This window comes from Sabethes cyaneus, chromosome 2 (assembly GCF_943734655.1).
Source record: "Sabethes cyaneus chromosome 2, idSabCyanKW18_F2, whole genome shotgun sequence".
Classification (NCBI taxonomy): Eukaryota; Metazoa; Arthropoda; class Insecta; order Diptera; family Culicidae; genus Sabethes; species Sabethes cyaneus.
Window position 1 is genome coordinate 104,697,155 of NC_071354.1, and position 17,889 is coordinate 104,715,043.

The following is a 17,889-nucleotide window of genomic DNA, read 5'->3' on the forward strand; positions in this document are numbered from 1 at the left end:
CTAATCGACCTGAGCCAGGTTAATTTATGAATTCGTTATAAGTCTGTACGTAATAGAACAAAACAAATGTTATCTAAGCAATGAATAAGAGCATAAACATAGAAAACTTACACGTGCTTACACTGTCAAAACTACATGATTTACCTTTGCGCACACTCAAAATAATCCGCAATAACTTATGGAAAATTTCTATATGAAAATCCTTATGATTATTATGTGCCACATATAAACACAATCCGCCCAGAAGTACACATGAAAATTATATGCATATGAATAGTATGTGCAAATTTGGATATGAATAGTATGTGCAGTGTTTGGCACATAAAGTTCATTTACTTGGCACATGGAAAAAATCTATGTGTGAAACACATAGAAACTATACGAAATGTTTTCTCAGTGCACAACTATATATAAAGCTGAAAATCGAAATATTTTCTCGGGAAGTATTGTCAATTGCAAGGAACATTGTACCATCCAAAGTGCAATATCGCTCATAAAAGTGCTATTTTGCATTAAATCGTTTCGGTATCTTCGGCGCACTTTTTCGTTATCTTCCAAGCAATAAGTGCGCCGAAGAGACCGAAACGATTTAAGCTAAAATAGCACTTTTATGAGCGATTGCGCACTTATTAATTCTAGATAGAATTAACAAAAGGGCGAATGTCGCAAATGTAAACAAAACGAGTGAGAGTTAGTTTTTGCTGGGCCAGCATAGGAAAATCAACTCTCACTCGGTTTGTTTACGCTTGCGACATTCGCCCTTTTGTTAGTTCTATCTTCAATTGAACAATTTTCCTTGCAATTGACAATACAATAAACAATCAAGTCACACTGCTACAGCATTTTGCCCATTTTGCTCCGCAGCAAGTGCTGGCAGTTTTTGTACACTGACGCCAAATCGTTGGCTTTAGTTTCCGCGTATCTCTTACTGTGAGTATTTCTGGTATTTCTCAAGGGCATGGTGTGTTGCTATCTCTTTCTCATGTAGGAGTGAAGAGAGCAACTTTCAAATGGTCCTCGGTAAAGGGGAATTCCCAGCAAATTTTTTGGTTCCTGTCAAAATTAACATTTTGGTACCTATGCGTGGGACATCGAAAATGTATGAATTTGACAGCCACTTCACCCCGTAGGTATTTCTAACTAGAGTGACTATATATACAGAGTGGCGACAACGGCAAAATTGGAATGATAATTATCTGTCAGTGTCATTCCAATCGAGCAGACGACCTATCCAACGCGTATGCAGGAAAGAGAAAGAAAAACCTTGGAAAAACCGCATTGCATACATTTGGGATGACTTGTCGCCACTCTGTATATAGTCACTCTACTTCTAATGTAAACGTTAGTTTTAGAAGAAAAATCTAGCAGCACTGAGCGTGTCTTGCATATACAGTATGCATCATACATACATATACAAAGGCCAAATGAATGATCAAAAGTGGTGTTTATGGTGGAATAAATAAATTACCGTTTAAGCAATTTAAACTGTCTTGTTACGCAAAATGTTCTGAATATATTTGAGAGGTAATGTGAATATCGAATTAAATATTTAATGTAACGTCTTGTTCAATCTATTATTTACTACCCACTTTTAATATAAATAACGTTGCGTAACATTCTCAGATTAATGACGTTTCTTTGATTGTACATTGTCCAAACAATGTCCAATGTTTTCAAATATTACATTAATACTAATTACTCATCCTATCTGTAACCGAATGAACATAATATAAAAGTTTCGGCAAACAAGCACAAAATTACATAGGTTAAACACTTATCCTTGCAGTACATATATGTACTAAGCTGAGATTTATGTTTCTGGCGTTCTCTAAAAATATTTTTTTTTAATTTCCAGCTTCCAGCTGTGCGCAAACGAAGAATTTTCTGGATGAGCATTCGTCGAACTGTTTATAATTACAGAATACAAAATAATTTGACATACTTGAATTGATATCCATCAGCAGTTCTACTACAATAGAATGGGAGGTTCCAAAAAAACAGATCCTAAAGGTTGCCTTTTCTCGCTATTGTACTCATTGGGATCGTTCAGTTTAGCATGTGGTAGTTTATGGGAATTGAACCCGTCTGACCGGATCACCGTGCAAAAGGGAGCACTGCTTATTAGCTTAGGATTTGTGTACTTTGTCGCGTTAACTGAGTTCCTGAATAAACTCATACTGCGAACAAGCTTTGGACTTAATTTTGTCAAAAGATATCGTCTGAGGATTTCCGATGTACTTGACATTACTAACAAGTGAGTATTACAATTTTTGTGTTGCATCTAACCACAAAAGAATACTTTTATTAGTTTAACTTTTAGCTTTTGGTTATTATGTTTTATAGTGAAACTATGATAGCTTTTTAAAATATTTTAAAAATTATATATTTCCTTTATAGAATTGTTTCTGCTGTCCAGGCGATGTTTTCCTGTATTGCCGGATTCTTCGTTTGTCGGTGGTCATGTCCCCGAAACTTTTTACAAGCTTCTCACTTTTTGTCCGAATCATACGCATGGTTTGCCGCGTCTTATTTTTTCTACGACATTTGGTCTATGTACAAGGTATATGCAGCTGAGGCCTCAAATAAGCTCAAGGCTACGCTCGGCTTGATGGTCAACGGTAATGGAACAATGGCAGCAGCGGCAAACGTTGAAAAACTGAATAGTTCAGTTTTGGTATCGTCCAGCGCTGATGGTAAAAGCTTAGCGGTACAAGCTTTAGAAGACATTCCGAGCATTAGTAACGGCACCCTGAGTATTCTACTGTCTAGTAAACTGGGAACACCAAGTTTCGCACGATATTTAATTACTCATAAATTAATGGTTTTTCATCATCTGTTTATTGGATCATATGGATTGGCTGTAATATCGGTAAGCATTATCTGTTGTCATACCGTGTTGCAGCGCATAACTTATGTGCTGTTAAGTTTTGATAAAAAATAGAATACAAGCCTCTTAATCGCAAATTTTATGTAAGAACCAAGTACCTATATACTTGATAAAACTTATTTCATTATTTTACAGTTTCTCCGCGGCGGACTGGGAGATTGTGTTTTCAGTTTCATGTACATGATGGAACTATCGACACCGTTCGTATCATTCCGTAGTATATTAAGTGTGATGGGATTAAAGGAAAGTAAAGCATATGTAGTAAATGGACTTGTAATGCTGTTCACATTTTTCTGGTGTCGAGTTTTTTTAATGCCGTATGTGTGCTACTATTACAGCCAAGTTGTCAACTTACCATTCTTCGAAGTAAGTTATCGTTAGCAATTTCGTTATAGTCCTTATTTTGAAACTTTCTGAATGCTTGTCTGTGATTCTTTTAGGCAGTATGGCGTCTTCCACGTGGATGCAAAATAAGCATTATAGCTTTATTTTTACCTCAATTATATTGGTTCCGTTTGATGCTGCGAGGAGCAATCAAGGTAAATCGTAAAACAATTTTAATACTACTGTACCATTGATAGCAACTTCTTTAAACTACAGGTCTTTACTGCCAACAAAAAAAAATCTAACAATGAAACCATGCGTAATGGAACAGCTAACAATGTTTTGAAATCCTCGCAATCCAAAGATAACGAAATAAGATCGCTAATGTAAGCGCATGTCATTTATTTTTTATTTTTTTAGTTTCATTTATTTTATTATTTGGATAATGAAACATGATATCTTGCGTAATTTTCAACAGGTCCTAAGTAACATTGGATGATTTTCTTCGGTTGTACTCTCTTTCGACTATCACTGATTATGAAAGGGCTACAACGCAAGTTTTCTTAATCGTTAGCAAGCTGATGACGTAGCAACTGATTCGTTCAACTTAAGTGCGTTTTAATCGCCGTGATAGGCGGAAGAGTGGAACGAGGGAGAAAATCTCTCATAGGTACTTAAGTCCTTGAAAACTTACGCGAGATTTATATAGTATAAAATGCAAGTATGCATCTTGGTAGCACTGTGTCTACTTTAATTCGACAAAAGCAGCATAGTTTTGTCTATGTTATTTTTGTATATTTTGCATCAATACTTTCTTTTGCACGCGCTAGTCATAGGGGTATAAATATCTATAGTATACAAGTCACCTATCAAATTGTGACGCTTTTCCAGTACATTGACGGTTTTTATTTTCTTTTTAATGCATAATTCGACGTTCCAATGAAAGTATGTCATAGTTGCCCAATGAATAATAATACTATACAGTGATACAAATCCGTATTCGTATGGCAACATGCAGATTTCATTTTTCTACATTTGAAAGTTTAGCAGAAATTTGAGGGACATGTTATTTATGTAAAGTCATAGTGTCAGATGTTAATTTGAAGGTATGATATCTGGTTTTAGAAAAATATTTTTTAATTAATCTGAAAAAAAAATATAAATTAGCGTACCGTCTTCCGGGGATACTTGCAATACTTTTGAACTTTGACTTGGTATAACTTTCGAAGTGTACCTTTTAGGTCCAAGTGCAAGTACCCAAAACTTGTATAGTGATTAGTACTTTTGACTTATGATTATGAGAAAAAATATCAACTAAATGAATCTGTAGAATGAATCGTAAATAGGGGTGTTGCAAGTTACCCAGTAAACGGGGTTACTTGCAACACTTTTCTGATTTTACGTTTCTCATGATTTTAAATTTGATTCCAACCCGCGAATGACTATTTTTAGATATTTAGAATGTATTTATAGTAAAATAAGAGATACTGGAGGAATGTTTTGTTTCGCAACTTCGTCTATCGCTTTTTTAAAGATATTCGGTGAAATTGCAGCATGTCGGCAAACTCCAAATTGCCGCTTGAAGGTACGTGGAATTTTTCACAATTTCGATTTTTCTGGAGATGAAAGTAGACAAAATAAAATCGTACAGATGCAAACTTATTTTGTATATACTGTTTATTACGATAATTATCTAATTTACAAGTGCTGCAAGCCGCGCCATATTGGAAGTAACAACACGACTTCATCGTTTCTTCTCCAAGTTCAAAATATAAACAAAGTTCAAAGTTGCTATTTGTTAGCTTATATGATGCACTAATTGTGTACAGGAACCAAACGATAAAAAATAATTTCATGTCAATGAACTGATGCAACTATGCACATTCATTTTTCCTACTCTGAAAGTGAGATTACTTTCCACTCGTATAAAAACAAGCAAAACAATGATATAATGGATTAAACTTAACTAAACAGTAGGTAAACGTCCCTTTTTTAAAATGGCTATGTTAACAAACAAATGCGTTAGAGCTGTTAAAAGCGCGATGCGCAGAAGTGTTGCAAGTAACCCCGGTGTTGCAAGTATCCCCGGATGACGGTATGAAAAAATCCACTCAAATTCATATTCGTGCGGCATTCGAATTAACAGTTTTGATTTCGCAGATGTGGCTTAATTTCAAAAATTTAGACGCGAATGACCATTAGGGTTAAAACGTCTATAAAAAAAAATTTCAAAAATTAGTATTTAGTATGGTATCCCTTGGTCATTGCAACTGCCTTTAGTAGTTTTGGAATGCTGTCAACGAGTTTTTTCGTGTATTCGGTGGGAATTTGATCCCATTCGTCCTTCAAGTGCTTTCTAAGATCGTTTTTGTTAGAAATCTGAAGGTTTCTGACTTTTTTTGTCGAAATATTCCAAAAGGTTTTCAATGGGAGTGATGTCTGGAGATATTGTGGTGGAGTATCAATAAGTTATGAGCAGTTGTAAAGTAACCATGTGCGTTTCTTAAGTGCTTTGGGTCATTGCCTCGGTAAAACTTGACCCTTGGCTTCAAATTTTGCTTTAAAATGTCCAAATAAACATTTTGATCCATTATGCCATTGATGAAGACTAAATTGCCAACTCCTTTAGCCGTAATCCACCTACGCTAATTTTTTTTCAGATAAATAAAAAATATTTTTCTCTAACCAGATATCATACCTTAAAATTAACATCTGACACTATGATTTTACATAAATAACATGTCCCTAAAATTTCTATTAAATTTTCAAAACGAAATCTGCATGTTGCCGTAGGAATACGGATTTGTATCACTGTAGTTGCCTAGGTAATGAAAATAAAACTAAATGCTAGTCGTTAAATGAGCCACGCAATGAAGAGTTGTATTCTTCTGAGTATACAATTAAATTTGCTATCTTGCATTGAGGGTTAAAATTAACAAGTTTTTAGACAGTACTAACAGTATCTATCAATGCATGTATCCGGTACTAATGCTATGCAACAAGTGATAAATTTCGTATGCTATAACACAAAGCACATTGGCACGATTGTTCAAAATGGAAATCGCTCGAGCAACTTGTAAGTCGTTTGAAACCGTAAATATTATGAATAAAAATTGCAGGTATTGTGCTTACTAGTTTCACTTGGAATTTAAAAACCCGGTATATAAAATTTTATACAGAAGACTGCTCGGTATAACCGCCCATAACCCAGTTTTGAAATCAGTAACGCAATTTAAAACAATGTATCATTAAGTTTTCGAGTATTGTTTTTAATTTTTTGTTTTTTATTTTTTATTTGGAGCGTTATACTGTTGGTTTTATATATTCTTTACTGCTAAATTGTGAACCTAGTTCATTTATATTCGGGTAGTCAGTCAGTCAGTCAGTCAGTTTGTTTTCTTTTACATTTGGACAGTAATCACATCTTAATTGAATGGAATTAGTATGTTCGAAATTTTAAAAGTTCTTTGGAATTAAAGATTATGAATATCAATGTAAAAGAGCTTTCATTTTTAAACAAATATACACGTATACAACATGTTTGGATATATTTTTAATTGTAAGTGTGCAGCCTACTGTAGTAGCGTAGCGTTATAAAAATTACCCTTAAAAATGAATTGACTGTATCAGCAACAGGCATTATGTGTAAATGGAGACACAATCTAAAATCATAGCAGCCGTTGAACAAAATTCTTATTGCTATAAAATGTAATTAAAGCCAAAAGACTAGAGTTATTTGTTAAGTAATTGGGAACTATAACACTACCTATTATCATAGAATACAGTAAAAAGTTATCTTCCCTGAAAACACGCAGTACCTAAATGCGTGCTGTTCATATACGCTAACGTATAGGTATCCGATGTTCAATGTTTATTCGGTAAGACCAGAAACTGTTTATTGGGCAGAATATGAACCACCTGTTTTTATGATGTTAATAATTGACAAAGTGAAAATAACACTATTTTTGAATTTTAGCGGTAAAACTGCACTACACTTATTTAAAAATAGTGAAGCGCGAAAAACAAACTACTCCGATGTTATGTGTAATAGTCGGTGATAATACAGGCTTTTGTATAGGGGACGAGGCTTTTCTTCTTAAATACTACAATCCGAACTATCCGAACAATAAAAATGTATAGTATTCATATTTGTCCCAAACCAGACTCCATTTCCAGTCGATTGATGGAAACAGAACGGAAATCCGTCGAGAAACAACCGAGATATGGCCATTTCAGCGACATCAGCTCTGGAAATGTTGCCAGTAACGGCCTATCTCTATGGCCATTTTGAAACATGATCGAAACCGTACCAAGTTGGATGTCGAACTTTAAGATTTTACGATGATTAGAAATTCTTAAATTTGACACCCATATCGGATATACCCTAAAATGGTCACTTCCGCCAGGGTACCTTGAATCTGCTATAGGATTGCCATGGCTAGCTGCGAACCAGGAAAAGCTTTCAGTGCCAGTGGCTCATAAAACTTTAAAGTTACATGCTTCCTTATCGGGCTGGTAAACGGCTGAATAATGCGTACATTCAGTGCCGTGCGCAGCTGTAAGCATAAAATAGACCCTCAGTGGTTCACAGCCTCTTATTCAGCAACTCCTATCCCTATCTCCTCGTGGTACCAGCCGGGATACGAGCAACCTTGGTGGATATCGGGAAACCAACCCCCGTGGAAGCCAAGGTCGTATGCTGACAGGGAAGCAGGGCTCTTTCAGAATTCAATGTTCCTCCTTTGCAAGCCGCATCATGGAAAACTGTTAAGCTGTGTTAACTATTAACTGTGAAATCTGTTAGAACCACGAGGACTATGGATTGGAAACTCGAGACGTTGAATAGCCGATCTATCAACTTCAAAAGGAGCACTCGAGTGCTCTCCGACGTATTCAAAAGCCGCAAGTTCGATGTAGGAACTAAAGAAACGAAATAGGTATGCTGTAAAAGTTCAACGGTACGTATGTTCAGAGATGAACATACCATCTTTTACCAGAGCTGTGGAAACCAGATGTGGAAACGAGTGATTGGGTGATGGCCAATCAATCCTCGAATGTACAGGTTGAGAATCAAGGACTGGTTTTTCAATATAAGCATCAACGTGCACAGCCATCACGGAACATTTTCTCAGTCTTGGACAGACTTTGCTCTAACTGCCCCACCACGCGCTGCAAACAATGATAGCTAAAGCTTATCTCGAATCAGGCATGGGATGATATCTGGTATCAGCATCTTTGGCTCGAGCAGCACGTTCCTCACAATCATGTGGAAGATTTGTGCCTTGCCCATCTTGCCCGTGTCATCATTTACCTGATGAGGACGGGAAGGAAAACAGGAGGAATAGGAAGGGGTGGATGAGGAATTTGGACAAACACAAACATATATATACCGAGAGATTTTTGTACCCCCGAAGGGATACTGCAATCCTTGGTAGTTAACTTATCAAAAGTACACCCCCTGGGGGGTACACTCATGATAAATAAGAGCTTATAGCTCAATACCGCTTTCGGTAAGGAACATCAAAATGTCTCGTAATTTTAGTTTCCTAAAATCCGATTCATTTAAGACGTAGGATCCAAAGATCCTATGACGCAATTGTGCTACTGCAGGACAGTTGCACATTACGTGATATGGTGTACCGTAGTCGGATTCACATAAATTACAATGAAACGATTCAGCTCGCTGAATCGTAGCCATATGATAATTTAGCCTGCAGTGACCAGTCAGTGATCTGACAAGAATACTGCAATTTACCTTTGAGTGTTGCAAAAGAAATTTCGCAACCTTCTCACAAGGCTTAACAATGAAACTTTTCGTTTGACGACAAGTTTCAAGATTTTCCCAATAACGTACATGTTCAGATGAAAACCAAGATCGAATCTTTTGTTTTATCCAACATGCCGCAATTGGTAAAGCAGGTTCCGGTCCGAAAACCGACTTTTCTGCTCCAGATCTTGCTAGTTCATCAGCCCATTCATTTCCGGTTATACCAGAATGGCCAGGAACCCAAACCAGATGAACGGCATTTAGAATGCTTAGTTCTTCTAATTGGGTGTGGCAGGCGATGACTGTTTTAGATTTAGAATTAGCCGCACAAAGGGCTTTTATAGCGGCTTGACTGTCAGAACAGAAGTAGATAATCTTGCCTATCAGTTCTTTCTGAAGTGCAAACTGAGCTCCGCACATAATTGCAAAGATTTCAGCTTGAAAAACGGTGCAGTAACTACCCAACGAATAGGATTCCTCCAATTCTAGCTCACGGCAGTAAACACCAGCACCCGCGCGACCTTCGTACAAGGAACCATCGGTATAACAGACCACATAGTCGGAAATTTTCCTTTCCATGTAGCCTGACATCCAATCCTCTCTAGGAGGGAAGTCACTTGAGAAAGTCCTATACGGGAAAGTACGCATGAGCGTTACATCGCTAGGAGCAAGGGCAAACTTGTCCTCAGCAACAATTTGCGACCACAATCGAGTATGACCAGTGGAACCGTCCACAGACTGCCAAAGGCCAATCGCGTGTAGTCGATAAGCACATATTAGTGCCTCTTGCTTCAGGTGGAAGTGTAGAGGTTTAATATTGAAAATAGCTTCTAGGGCGGCAGTAGGAGTTGTAGTAAATGCACCAGACATTGCCATTAAACACATCCTTTGAAGATGGTTTAGCTTTGTCTGGACAGTCACAACTTCCCCTCTCTGCCACCATACAAGACAACCATACGCCAGTATTGGTCTGACAACGACCGTGTATAACCAGTGTATGTATTTGGGTTTAAGCCCCCAAGAGTTGCCAATTGCTCGTCTACATTGCCCAAAGGCCATGCACGCTTTTTTAATTCGGAAGTCAATATTTGTGGACCAGTCAAGCTTGGAGTTGAGAATCAACCCCACGTACTTCACTTCGTTCACAACATCAACATCCGAATCGTAAAAGCGCAGAGCGCGAGCTCCATTGGTATTTCTACGTCTTGAAAATAAGACGATAGATGTTTTGCTCGGATTTACCGAAAGTGCAGTTTCTCGGCACCACGTTTCCACGACGCGTAGTGCCTGCTGCATTAAGTCAAATAATGTGCTTATGCACTTTCCAACTACTAGGATGAGATAGTCATCCGCAAAACCATATGACGGATAGCCTAGACCATTGAGTTTCCTCAATAGGCCGTCCGCCACAAGGTTCCATAAAAGAGGCGAGAGAACGCCACCTTGTGGACATCCACAAACACTTTGCTTCCAAATGCTTGCTTGCCGTAAGGACGAAAAAAGCAATCGGTTACTAAGCATTTGTTCTATCCACTTTATGATTATTGAAGGCACATTATGATAACGAGCAGCCTCCAAAATGGAAGCGAAAGATACGTTATCAAACGCGCCTTCAATATCCAAAAAAGTTCCTAAGCAAGATTCCTTTTGTGAAAAAGCAACTTCAATTTTATCCACCACATCATGTAATAAAGTGGTTGTAGATTTGCCACTTTGATAAGCATGTTGTGCTGAATGAAGAGGAACTTCTACTAAGCTTGTTTCGCGGATGTGGTGATCAACAATCCGCTCAAGTGATTTAAGCAAGAATGACGTTAGACTGATTGGTCTAAAACTTTTTGCTTGCTCGTATGTCGCGCGTCCACCTTTAGGAATGAACTTAATGGTTATTTCACGCCATTGAGTTGGGATGTACCCAATAGCAATACTACACACAAACATCCTTCTCAGAATGTGTTTGAAGTACTTGAATCCTTTCTGCAGTAGAATAGGGTATATTCCATCTGTTCCAGGAGATTTGTATGGAGAGAAGCTGTTCACGGCCCACTCAATCGCTTCAGTTGTGACAAGTCTCCGAGCAAAAGCCCATGAGTCTAAGCCACCTAAAACGATTTCTGGATCGTTTCGAACTTCAGGTTCCACACAGCCCGGAAAGTGACTATAAAAGAGACATTCCAGGATTTCATTGTCATTCGAACAGTATTCACCGTTCGAACTTCGAATGTTATTAACCTGATAATCTTTCGATTTTGACAGTATTTTATTAAGTCGACTTGCCTCGCCGAAACTGGAAACGTTGCTACAGAACCTGTGCCAGCTCGTGCGTGCTGAAGACCGTAGAGCCTTTGCATAGGCTTTCCGGGCCTGCTTGAAAGGCTCCACGCCATCCCTCCGACGTCTATTCCAGGCTCTCCTGCATCGTTTCTTTAGTTCCGCGAGATGAGAGTTCCACCACGGTGTTCCTCTAGTCGTTTTAATAGTTTTTAGCGGGCAAGCTACTTCAAAAGATTCCGCAATAAAAGATGTTGTGACATCTACAGCCACATCCAAGTCGATCGATGACTCAATCGTCGGTTCGAATCCTTGAAATTTCGTCGCCAGTTCCTCCTCAAAGAGTTCCCAGTCAGAAAATCTCGGATTGCGAAAGGTTGCAGCGTTCAAGGAGACACCCAAATGATCAAAATATATAAAGCAATGATCAGATATTGGTGTCTCATTTGAAACATGCCATTGTGCCAACTCATGACTGATCCTGTTAGAGCAGAGTGTTATATCTAACACTTCCTCTCTACCAGCTCGTATGAAAGTTGGACAATTGCCAAAGTTGAGTATTCCAAGGTTGGTACTACTCAAATATTCCATCAAATCAGAGCCTCTCGGATTGATATCCGAGCTGCCCCAAATGATGTGATGGGCATTGGCATCACTGCCTACAATGAGCGGAAGCCCATTAGATTGGCAGTATCTCACCACATTTCTGAAATCGTCGCTGGGAGACGGTTCATCGTGTGGTAAGTATGCAGAACAGTAGACATAGCGCCTATGGACATCATCCACGACGAGTTCTACTGTGACTGCACAAATATCTCGAGTAGTCAACTCAGAGATAAGGCATGCACTTATTGACCTATGCAACAATATGCATGCCCTGGGCATCAAACGAGGATTTGTCATACCAGTTTTGCTGAAAGCAGCAAAGTTCTGGTTTCCAATATCCGTCGAATGAAAGTACCCCTTGCGAAAATATGGCTCCTGAACCAATGCGATGGTGACAGAGCCATTAAAAAGTTTTTCGCATAAATACAAATTTGCTGCCCGTTTGTGTTGAAGATTTATTTGTGCGACCCTAACTATTTGACTAGCGGAGTATATGCACAAACAATCTCCAACACAGATCAGACAGCAAATTGTAAGCGAAGCCAATTATATTGGCCAGAACGCACTTGGCGTAAAACCCATAAGGGAAATTGGGCAGGACTACTATGCTGTTCCCACGAAACGCAAGGGACAACAAAGATCGACCGTACCAGAGCCCCGCATGGCACAGTAGGGGCAAGATGCCCAAAGCACTCCGTTCGCGACTGGCATGTTTTCACCCCTCCAGCCATTCAGTCATCGGCACGGAGTTGACCTTGACTTAGGGGCTCCTGATTTGCCGACTCCCGGCAGGATCAGGTCCCGTGGCTCAATTTTTGCCCAAACGTACAATTCGGCACCAACCGCCAAAGGGCCTAACTGCAGATTGTGTAAAACAGACCGATTTAGAGTCTCTCTCTCTCTGTGCTAAGCTAGCTGAGAAAATAACTCTCTCCCGGTGTGCCCACACCCCGCAGCCGCGCCCTCCGAAAAACCTGCGCCGAACTGCATGATTAGGTAGCCGGAAACCACACGGCGAGTGTTCCACCTTCTCTGTCTGCATACGACAACCAAGGTTGCGTACCACCAGGTGCGCAACTTTGGCTACCGTACCCCAGCCGGCACCTCGTGGAGGTAGAGATAGGAGTTAGAAAACAGAGGTGATATATTTGCACATGTTCACTCATTTGCCAGCCCAAACAATGATAGCTAAAGCTTATCTCGAATCAGGCATGGGATGATATCTGAATCACATGTAGCGTGTTTTCTTGAACAGTTTGATGGAAGTATGTGGAACTTTGATGGAACCTCCCAGTAGGCCTCGAGGTAAGACGCTGGTCTAATAAGCCAGTCGTTGTATGTTCAAATCTCGGCTGGGGGAGCCTGTTAGAGTCAATAGGATCGTAGCACTGACCCCGCACTGTAACAGCTGGTTGCGAAGTTTGTCGTATAAAAAACAGAAGGTCAAATCAGGTCAGGCTTTGCTTTTATGTGGAACTTTGATGATAAAAAAGCCAGAATTCAAAACGTGGTTTACGCGGAACTTTTTGTTTCCATGATTTTATTGCTAATTTGATTTACGAATGCGAGCTGAAATATCTTAATATCACTATTTAATTTATTAGTTTGGTTTGCTGACTGTTTAGATTTTTAACTGCATGGAAAAGTGGTAAATTATTAAAAAGCGACAAACGAATAGAAGAACTTGAAGTCTGCCAACTAAAGTTCAATGCCATGAACTACAACGATTCTTAACACTAGATATACCAAACCAGTCATTTTGACTGATCGTGCAATTTTTACTCAAAATTCCTGCGACATGTGAAATTTGCTTTCAGAAATAACTAGAGGACCCGGCGCGCGTTGCTACGTCATTCTAAAAAGGGGGTGCATGCATAATCCTGAAGATTTGATTAATTGTAATTTTGCAACCAAGAGCTTTCTTTTTGACAACCCAAGATATTCCTAAATCATGCCGCAAATTTCTAATCCAACGCATCAGCATTTGTGACTCGAGCAGCAAGTCCAACGTAACAATTTGGGTTTTATTACCAACCCTTAAAAGGGTAATGTTGGCAAAATCCTAATAAAATATCAGTGCAGTCAATCCAACTGCATCAGTTGAAAACTGGTCAGAAACCATAAACTTAGTGTAATCTCAACATTATTTTATTCATATTTTCATTTCAACAATGTATTTTCTCTGCCTTTTCTTTTGTTTTTAAAATAAGTATTATATTATCTTACTCTTATTTAATTTGACCCATTATCTACGTTTGACGATTTATTCTTAACAATTTTGTTCCAAATTTATCTTATTTTTTAGTATGGACGGCAACACTCGCGAGTTCGATTACTTTTTGAATATTGCAAAAAATTCTGTTTAATTTGTATGATAGCCCTCCCCCCTTCCAGAGGGGAGAGGAATCTCAATACGCTATAGAAAAAAATTTGCCTCCAGTAACCCCCAAATTCATTTGCTTGTTTAATGGTCGAGATATGGGGAAATTTGTGTTATTTGTATAGGAGCCCCCCCTCTTAGAGGAAGGAGGGTTCTCAATCCAGCATAGAAAAAATTTCTGCCTCCAAAAGCCTTCACATGCCAAATTTGGTTCCATTTGCTTGATCAGCTCCCGAGTTATAAAGAAATTTGTCTCAAATAACCAAAGAAAAAAATCTAGTCTCTTGAAACCCCCACATGACAAATTTGGTTCCATTTGCTTGATTAATGGCCAAGTTATGAAGGAATTTTTGTTTATTTGTATGGAAGCCCCCCCTCTTAAAGGAAGGAGAAGTCTTAATTTACCATAAAAAAATATCTGCCTCCGAAAAGCTTCACATGCCAAATTTGGTTCCATTTGCTTGATTAGTTCCCAAGTTATGAAGAAATTTGTGTTCCATTTGTATGGGAGCCCTCCCTTTTAGAGGGGGGAGGGGTCTCAAACCATGCTAACAACATTCCTCGCATCAAACGCAATGTGTATGCCAAGTTTCATCAAAATCCGTCGAGTGGTTTGCGGGTCTATACCGGACACACGAACAGCATTTCATTTATATATATATATAGATAGATGCTATGACTTTGATAGCTATAAGTAGAGAGTACATCTTATATACCTTATGTACTATATAGATTAAAAACAAATATATTTTTATGTTGACATTTATACCGGTACCACTCTGAATGACTAAATAGCTGATATATCTAGTGTCAACAAAGAGTCACGCGACGTGGACTTTTCAGATTTTAGGCTCTGAATTGAAGAGTTGAGTAGAAGTAGCATTAGACTTACTTACTTACTTTACCAACCGAGAGCCAGGGTGGCTCTTGCCGTATCAAGAATTCGTCTTCATTGTACTCGGTCCTGGCAAGTCGGCTTCAACCTGGTCGAGCCATCTAGCACGTGAGGCCATTCTATTCCTGGTGCCGGAAGGGCTTTTGAAGAGAACGGATTTCACTGCACAGTCGTCCGGCATCCTTGCGACGTGGCCGGCCCACCGTAGTCTCCCAACTCTCGTCAGGTGCCCGACAGGAATCTTTCCAAGCAGTGCCTGTAGCTCGTGATTCAGACGCCTCCGCCCCTCTCCGCTTTCCGTTTGTACTCCGCCAAAAATAGTCCGCAACACATTTCGGTGAAACACGGCAAGTGCACGTATGTCTTCCGTGAGCAAAGTCGTTGTCTCAAGTCCGAAGAGGACTGTCGGTCTAATTAGCGTTTTGTACATCTGCACCTTTGTGCGGCGGTGTATGCTCCTTGATCGAAGCGTCGCGGAGGAAAAAGTAGGCTTGATTTCCAGCTTGAAAGCGTCGTTGGATCTCTTTACTCGTATTATTGTCGGCAGTGACAAGAGATCCCAAATATACGGGGCCCTATTCTCACAGTCACCTCACTTAAATTTTTTGGGTGAAAGTACAAGTTGCGATTCTGAGAGTCATTTAGGTAACCGGAGACGAATGAATCTTATGATTTAAAGTCTCCGTTAACAAACAAAAAACCAACCAACCTAGGTGACTCGTGCCGTCTATGTGGATCTCGCTAAAGCGTTCGTCAGGGTACCGCATGCCTTGATGGTAACGAAGCTGGTAAAGTTGGGATTTCCTGAATGGCTGACACGGTGGATACTGTCGTATCTTACCGACGGCAATGCGTTTGTGCGAGTAAATTGAACTAGTTCTCTTCTTTTTGAGATGAAATCAGGTTTGCCCCAAGGAAGCCACCTTGGCCCACTGCTGTTCAATCTTTTTGTGAACGATATGTGCTCCACTATAAAATCTCCAAAGTTGATGTTTGCTGACGATTTAAAATTTTACCGGGTGGTAGCATCGACAGATGATTACTACGCAATACAATCCGATATTGATTCGCTGTTGAATTGGTGTACATTGAACGGCATGGAAGTTAATATACAGAAATGTAATGTGATATCATTCTGCAGAAACAGACAGTCTACTTTGTTTGACTATAGAATGCAAACAGTCAGTGTCAGCCGAGTCCATTCTGTAAAAGATTTAGGAATTCTCCTCGATAGCAAACTATGTTTTGCTCAGCACGTTGCAGTTACCACTGCTAAAGCATATGCGTTACTAGGCTTCGTCAAAAGGAATACGCAGCAATTCGATGATGTTTATTGCCTGAAGTCTCTCTACCAGGGCTTGAAAAGGGATCGCAAGTTGAATGTGACTGCCGTGAATGCGAACTTTCCGCATTCAAACTCCGCTTTTTGAACGATCATTTGACTGTTTTTTCAATCCAGTCAATCTCCCGCTTGCGCTGCTGCCGTCTTACAATTCATGCGGCATCTCTGTAGAAGCAAACAGTCAATCTCCCGTTTTGCTTTGCGCTTTGAGAATATAAACTGCAAACTGACTGGAAGCATACGGTGACGTATTTTTTCGTTTCTCTTTTTGTCTCCAAATCGGCTGCTCACAGTAATAGTTTGTCACCCGGACGTCGGTCCGACGCAAGCAAAATATTCGTTTGTATTGGACGGAGTCCGACCGACTTCTTCCATGCACATGTAGTGGTTGTTTTTTTGTAGTATTGAATCATACGATTGTGCGGTTGCTTTTCGTTAGCGTGGTGATTGCCAGTCATTTGACTGTTTTGCAGTCATTCGCTGCTCCAAACGGTAAAGGTAACTTGATCGAAACGAAAATGTCAAAAAGCGTTCATTCTGTTGCGTGCATTCGGCGTTTGACTGAGCAAACTGCCAGTTGTTTTATGCATAGCGTTCGTATTCCACCTCTAAACGGACGGTGTGAACTTGAATGCGCGTTGGTGCGACTGCGGTAGAAAAAAAGGATCGGTCGAAGCCCTGCTCTCTACTGCGCGATTGTACGTAGTATTTTGGAGTACGGAGCGATAGTGTGGGCACCTTACCATGCTGTCCAGATCAACCGGATTGAACGAATCCAGCGTCACTTCATCCGGTATGCCTTGCGAACGCTGCCCTGGGATGATTCAATTCATTTGCCTCCGTACGAACATCGATGCGCTCTTTTACTTCTGCCCACGCTGGCAAACAGGAGAAGTTTGCTGCAACGTTTATTTGTCTTCGATCTTCTTGGAAACAATATTGACTGTCCGGAGCTGCTGGAGCGGCTTCAAATCAACGTATCACCTAGGCTTACCCGTCGATCAGATTTCTTTCGGCTTCCAATGCATCGCACTCTATTTGGCCAGAACAATCCTATTGATGTGTGTTGTCGTGAATTCAATGTAGTGTCTGACTCTTATGATTTTAATATTAGTAGAATGACTTTTAAATTTAGAATAAGTATATATTAGGAACTGTCTGTGCGATACTATCGAAGACTAGTAATAAATAATAATAAAATAATAATTATTTTGCCACCAACGAAAAATATTTGTTTTGCGTCTATAATGACATCAATATAATTATAGAAGCAAAATAAAAATTTTTTGTTTGTGGCAATATAGTTGCCACTGCCTTATAAAGGGTTTGGGTTAATTGAAAATTTCAGCTGCTCAGAAATATTAGGCATTTCTTTGTTTAGTAGGTCAGGTGAATTTGTAACGCATTGCCGTGCATT

The 17,889-nt window shown here is 39.5% G+C and overlaps 1 protein-coding gene across 2 annotated transcripts; it reads left to right on the forward strand.

Annotated features, from left to right (window-relative positions):
* The first annotated feature begins 1,418 nt into the window (after nt 1-1,418).
* LOC128733408 (ceramide synthase) lies at nt 1,419-7,286 on the forward strand. 2 transcript variants are annotated; one of them, XM_053826974.1, is made up of 6 exons: nt 1,419-1,524; nt 1,856-2,254; nt 2,398-2,869; nt 3,023-3,253; nt 3,328-3,426; nt 3,488-7,286. In XM_053826974.1, the coding sequence occupies exons 2-6, from the start codon at nt 1,980-1,982 to the stop codon at nt 3,599-3,601; spliced, it is 1,191 nt and encodes a 396-aa protein (XP_053682949.1). In that variant the 5' UTR covers nt 1,419-1,524; nt 1,856-1,979; the 3' UTR covers nt 3,602-7,286. The 2 variants fall into 2 exon arrangements, with proteins under 2 accessions (XP_053682949.1, XP_053682950.1); XM_053826975.1 differs by lacking the exon at nt 1,419-1,524 and adding an exon at nt 1,690-1,795.
* The last annotated feature ends 10,603 nt before the right edge of the window (nt 7,287-17,889 follow it).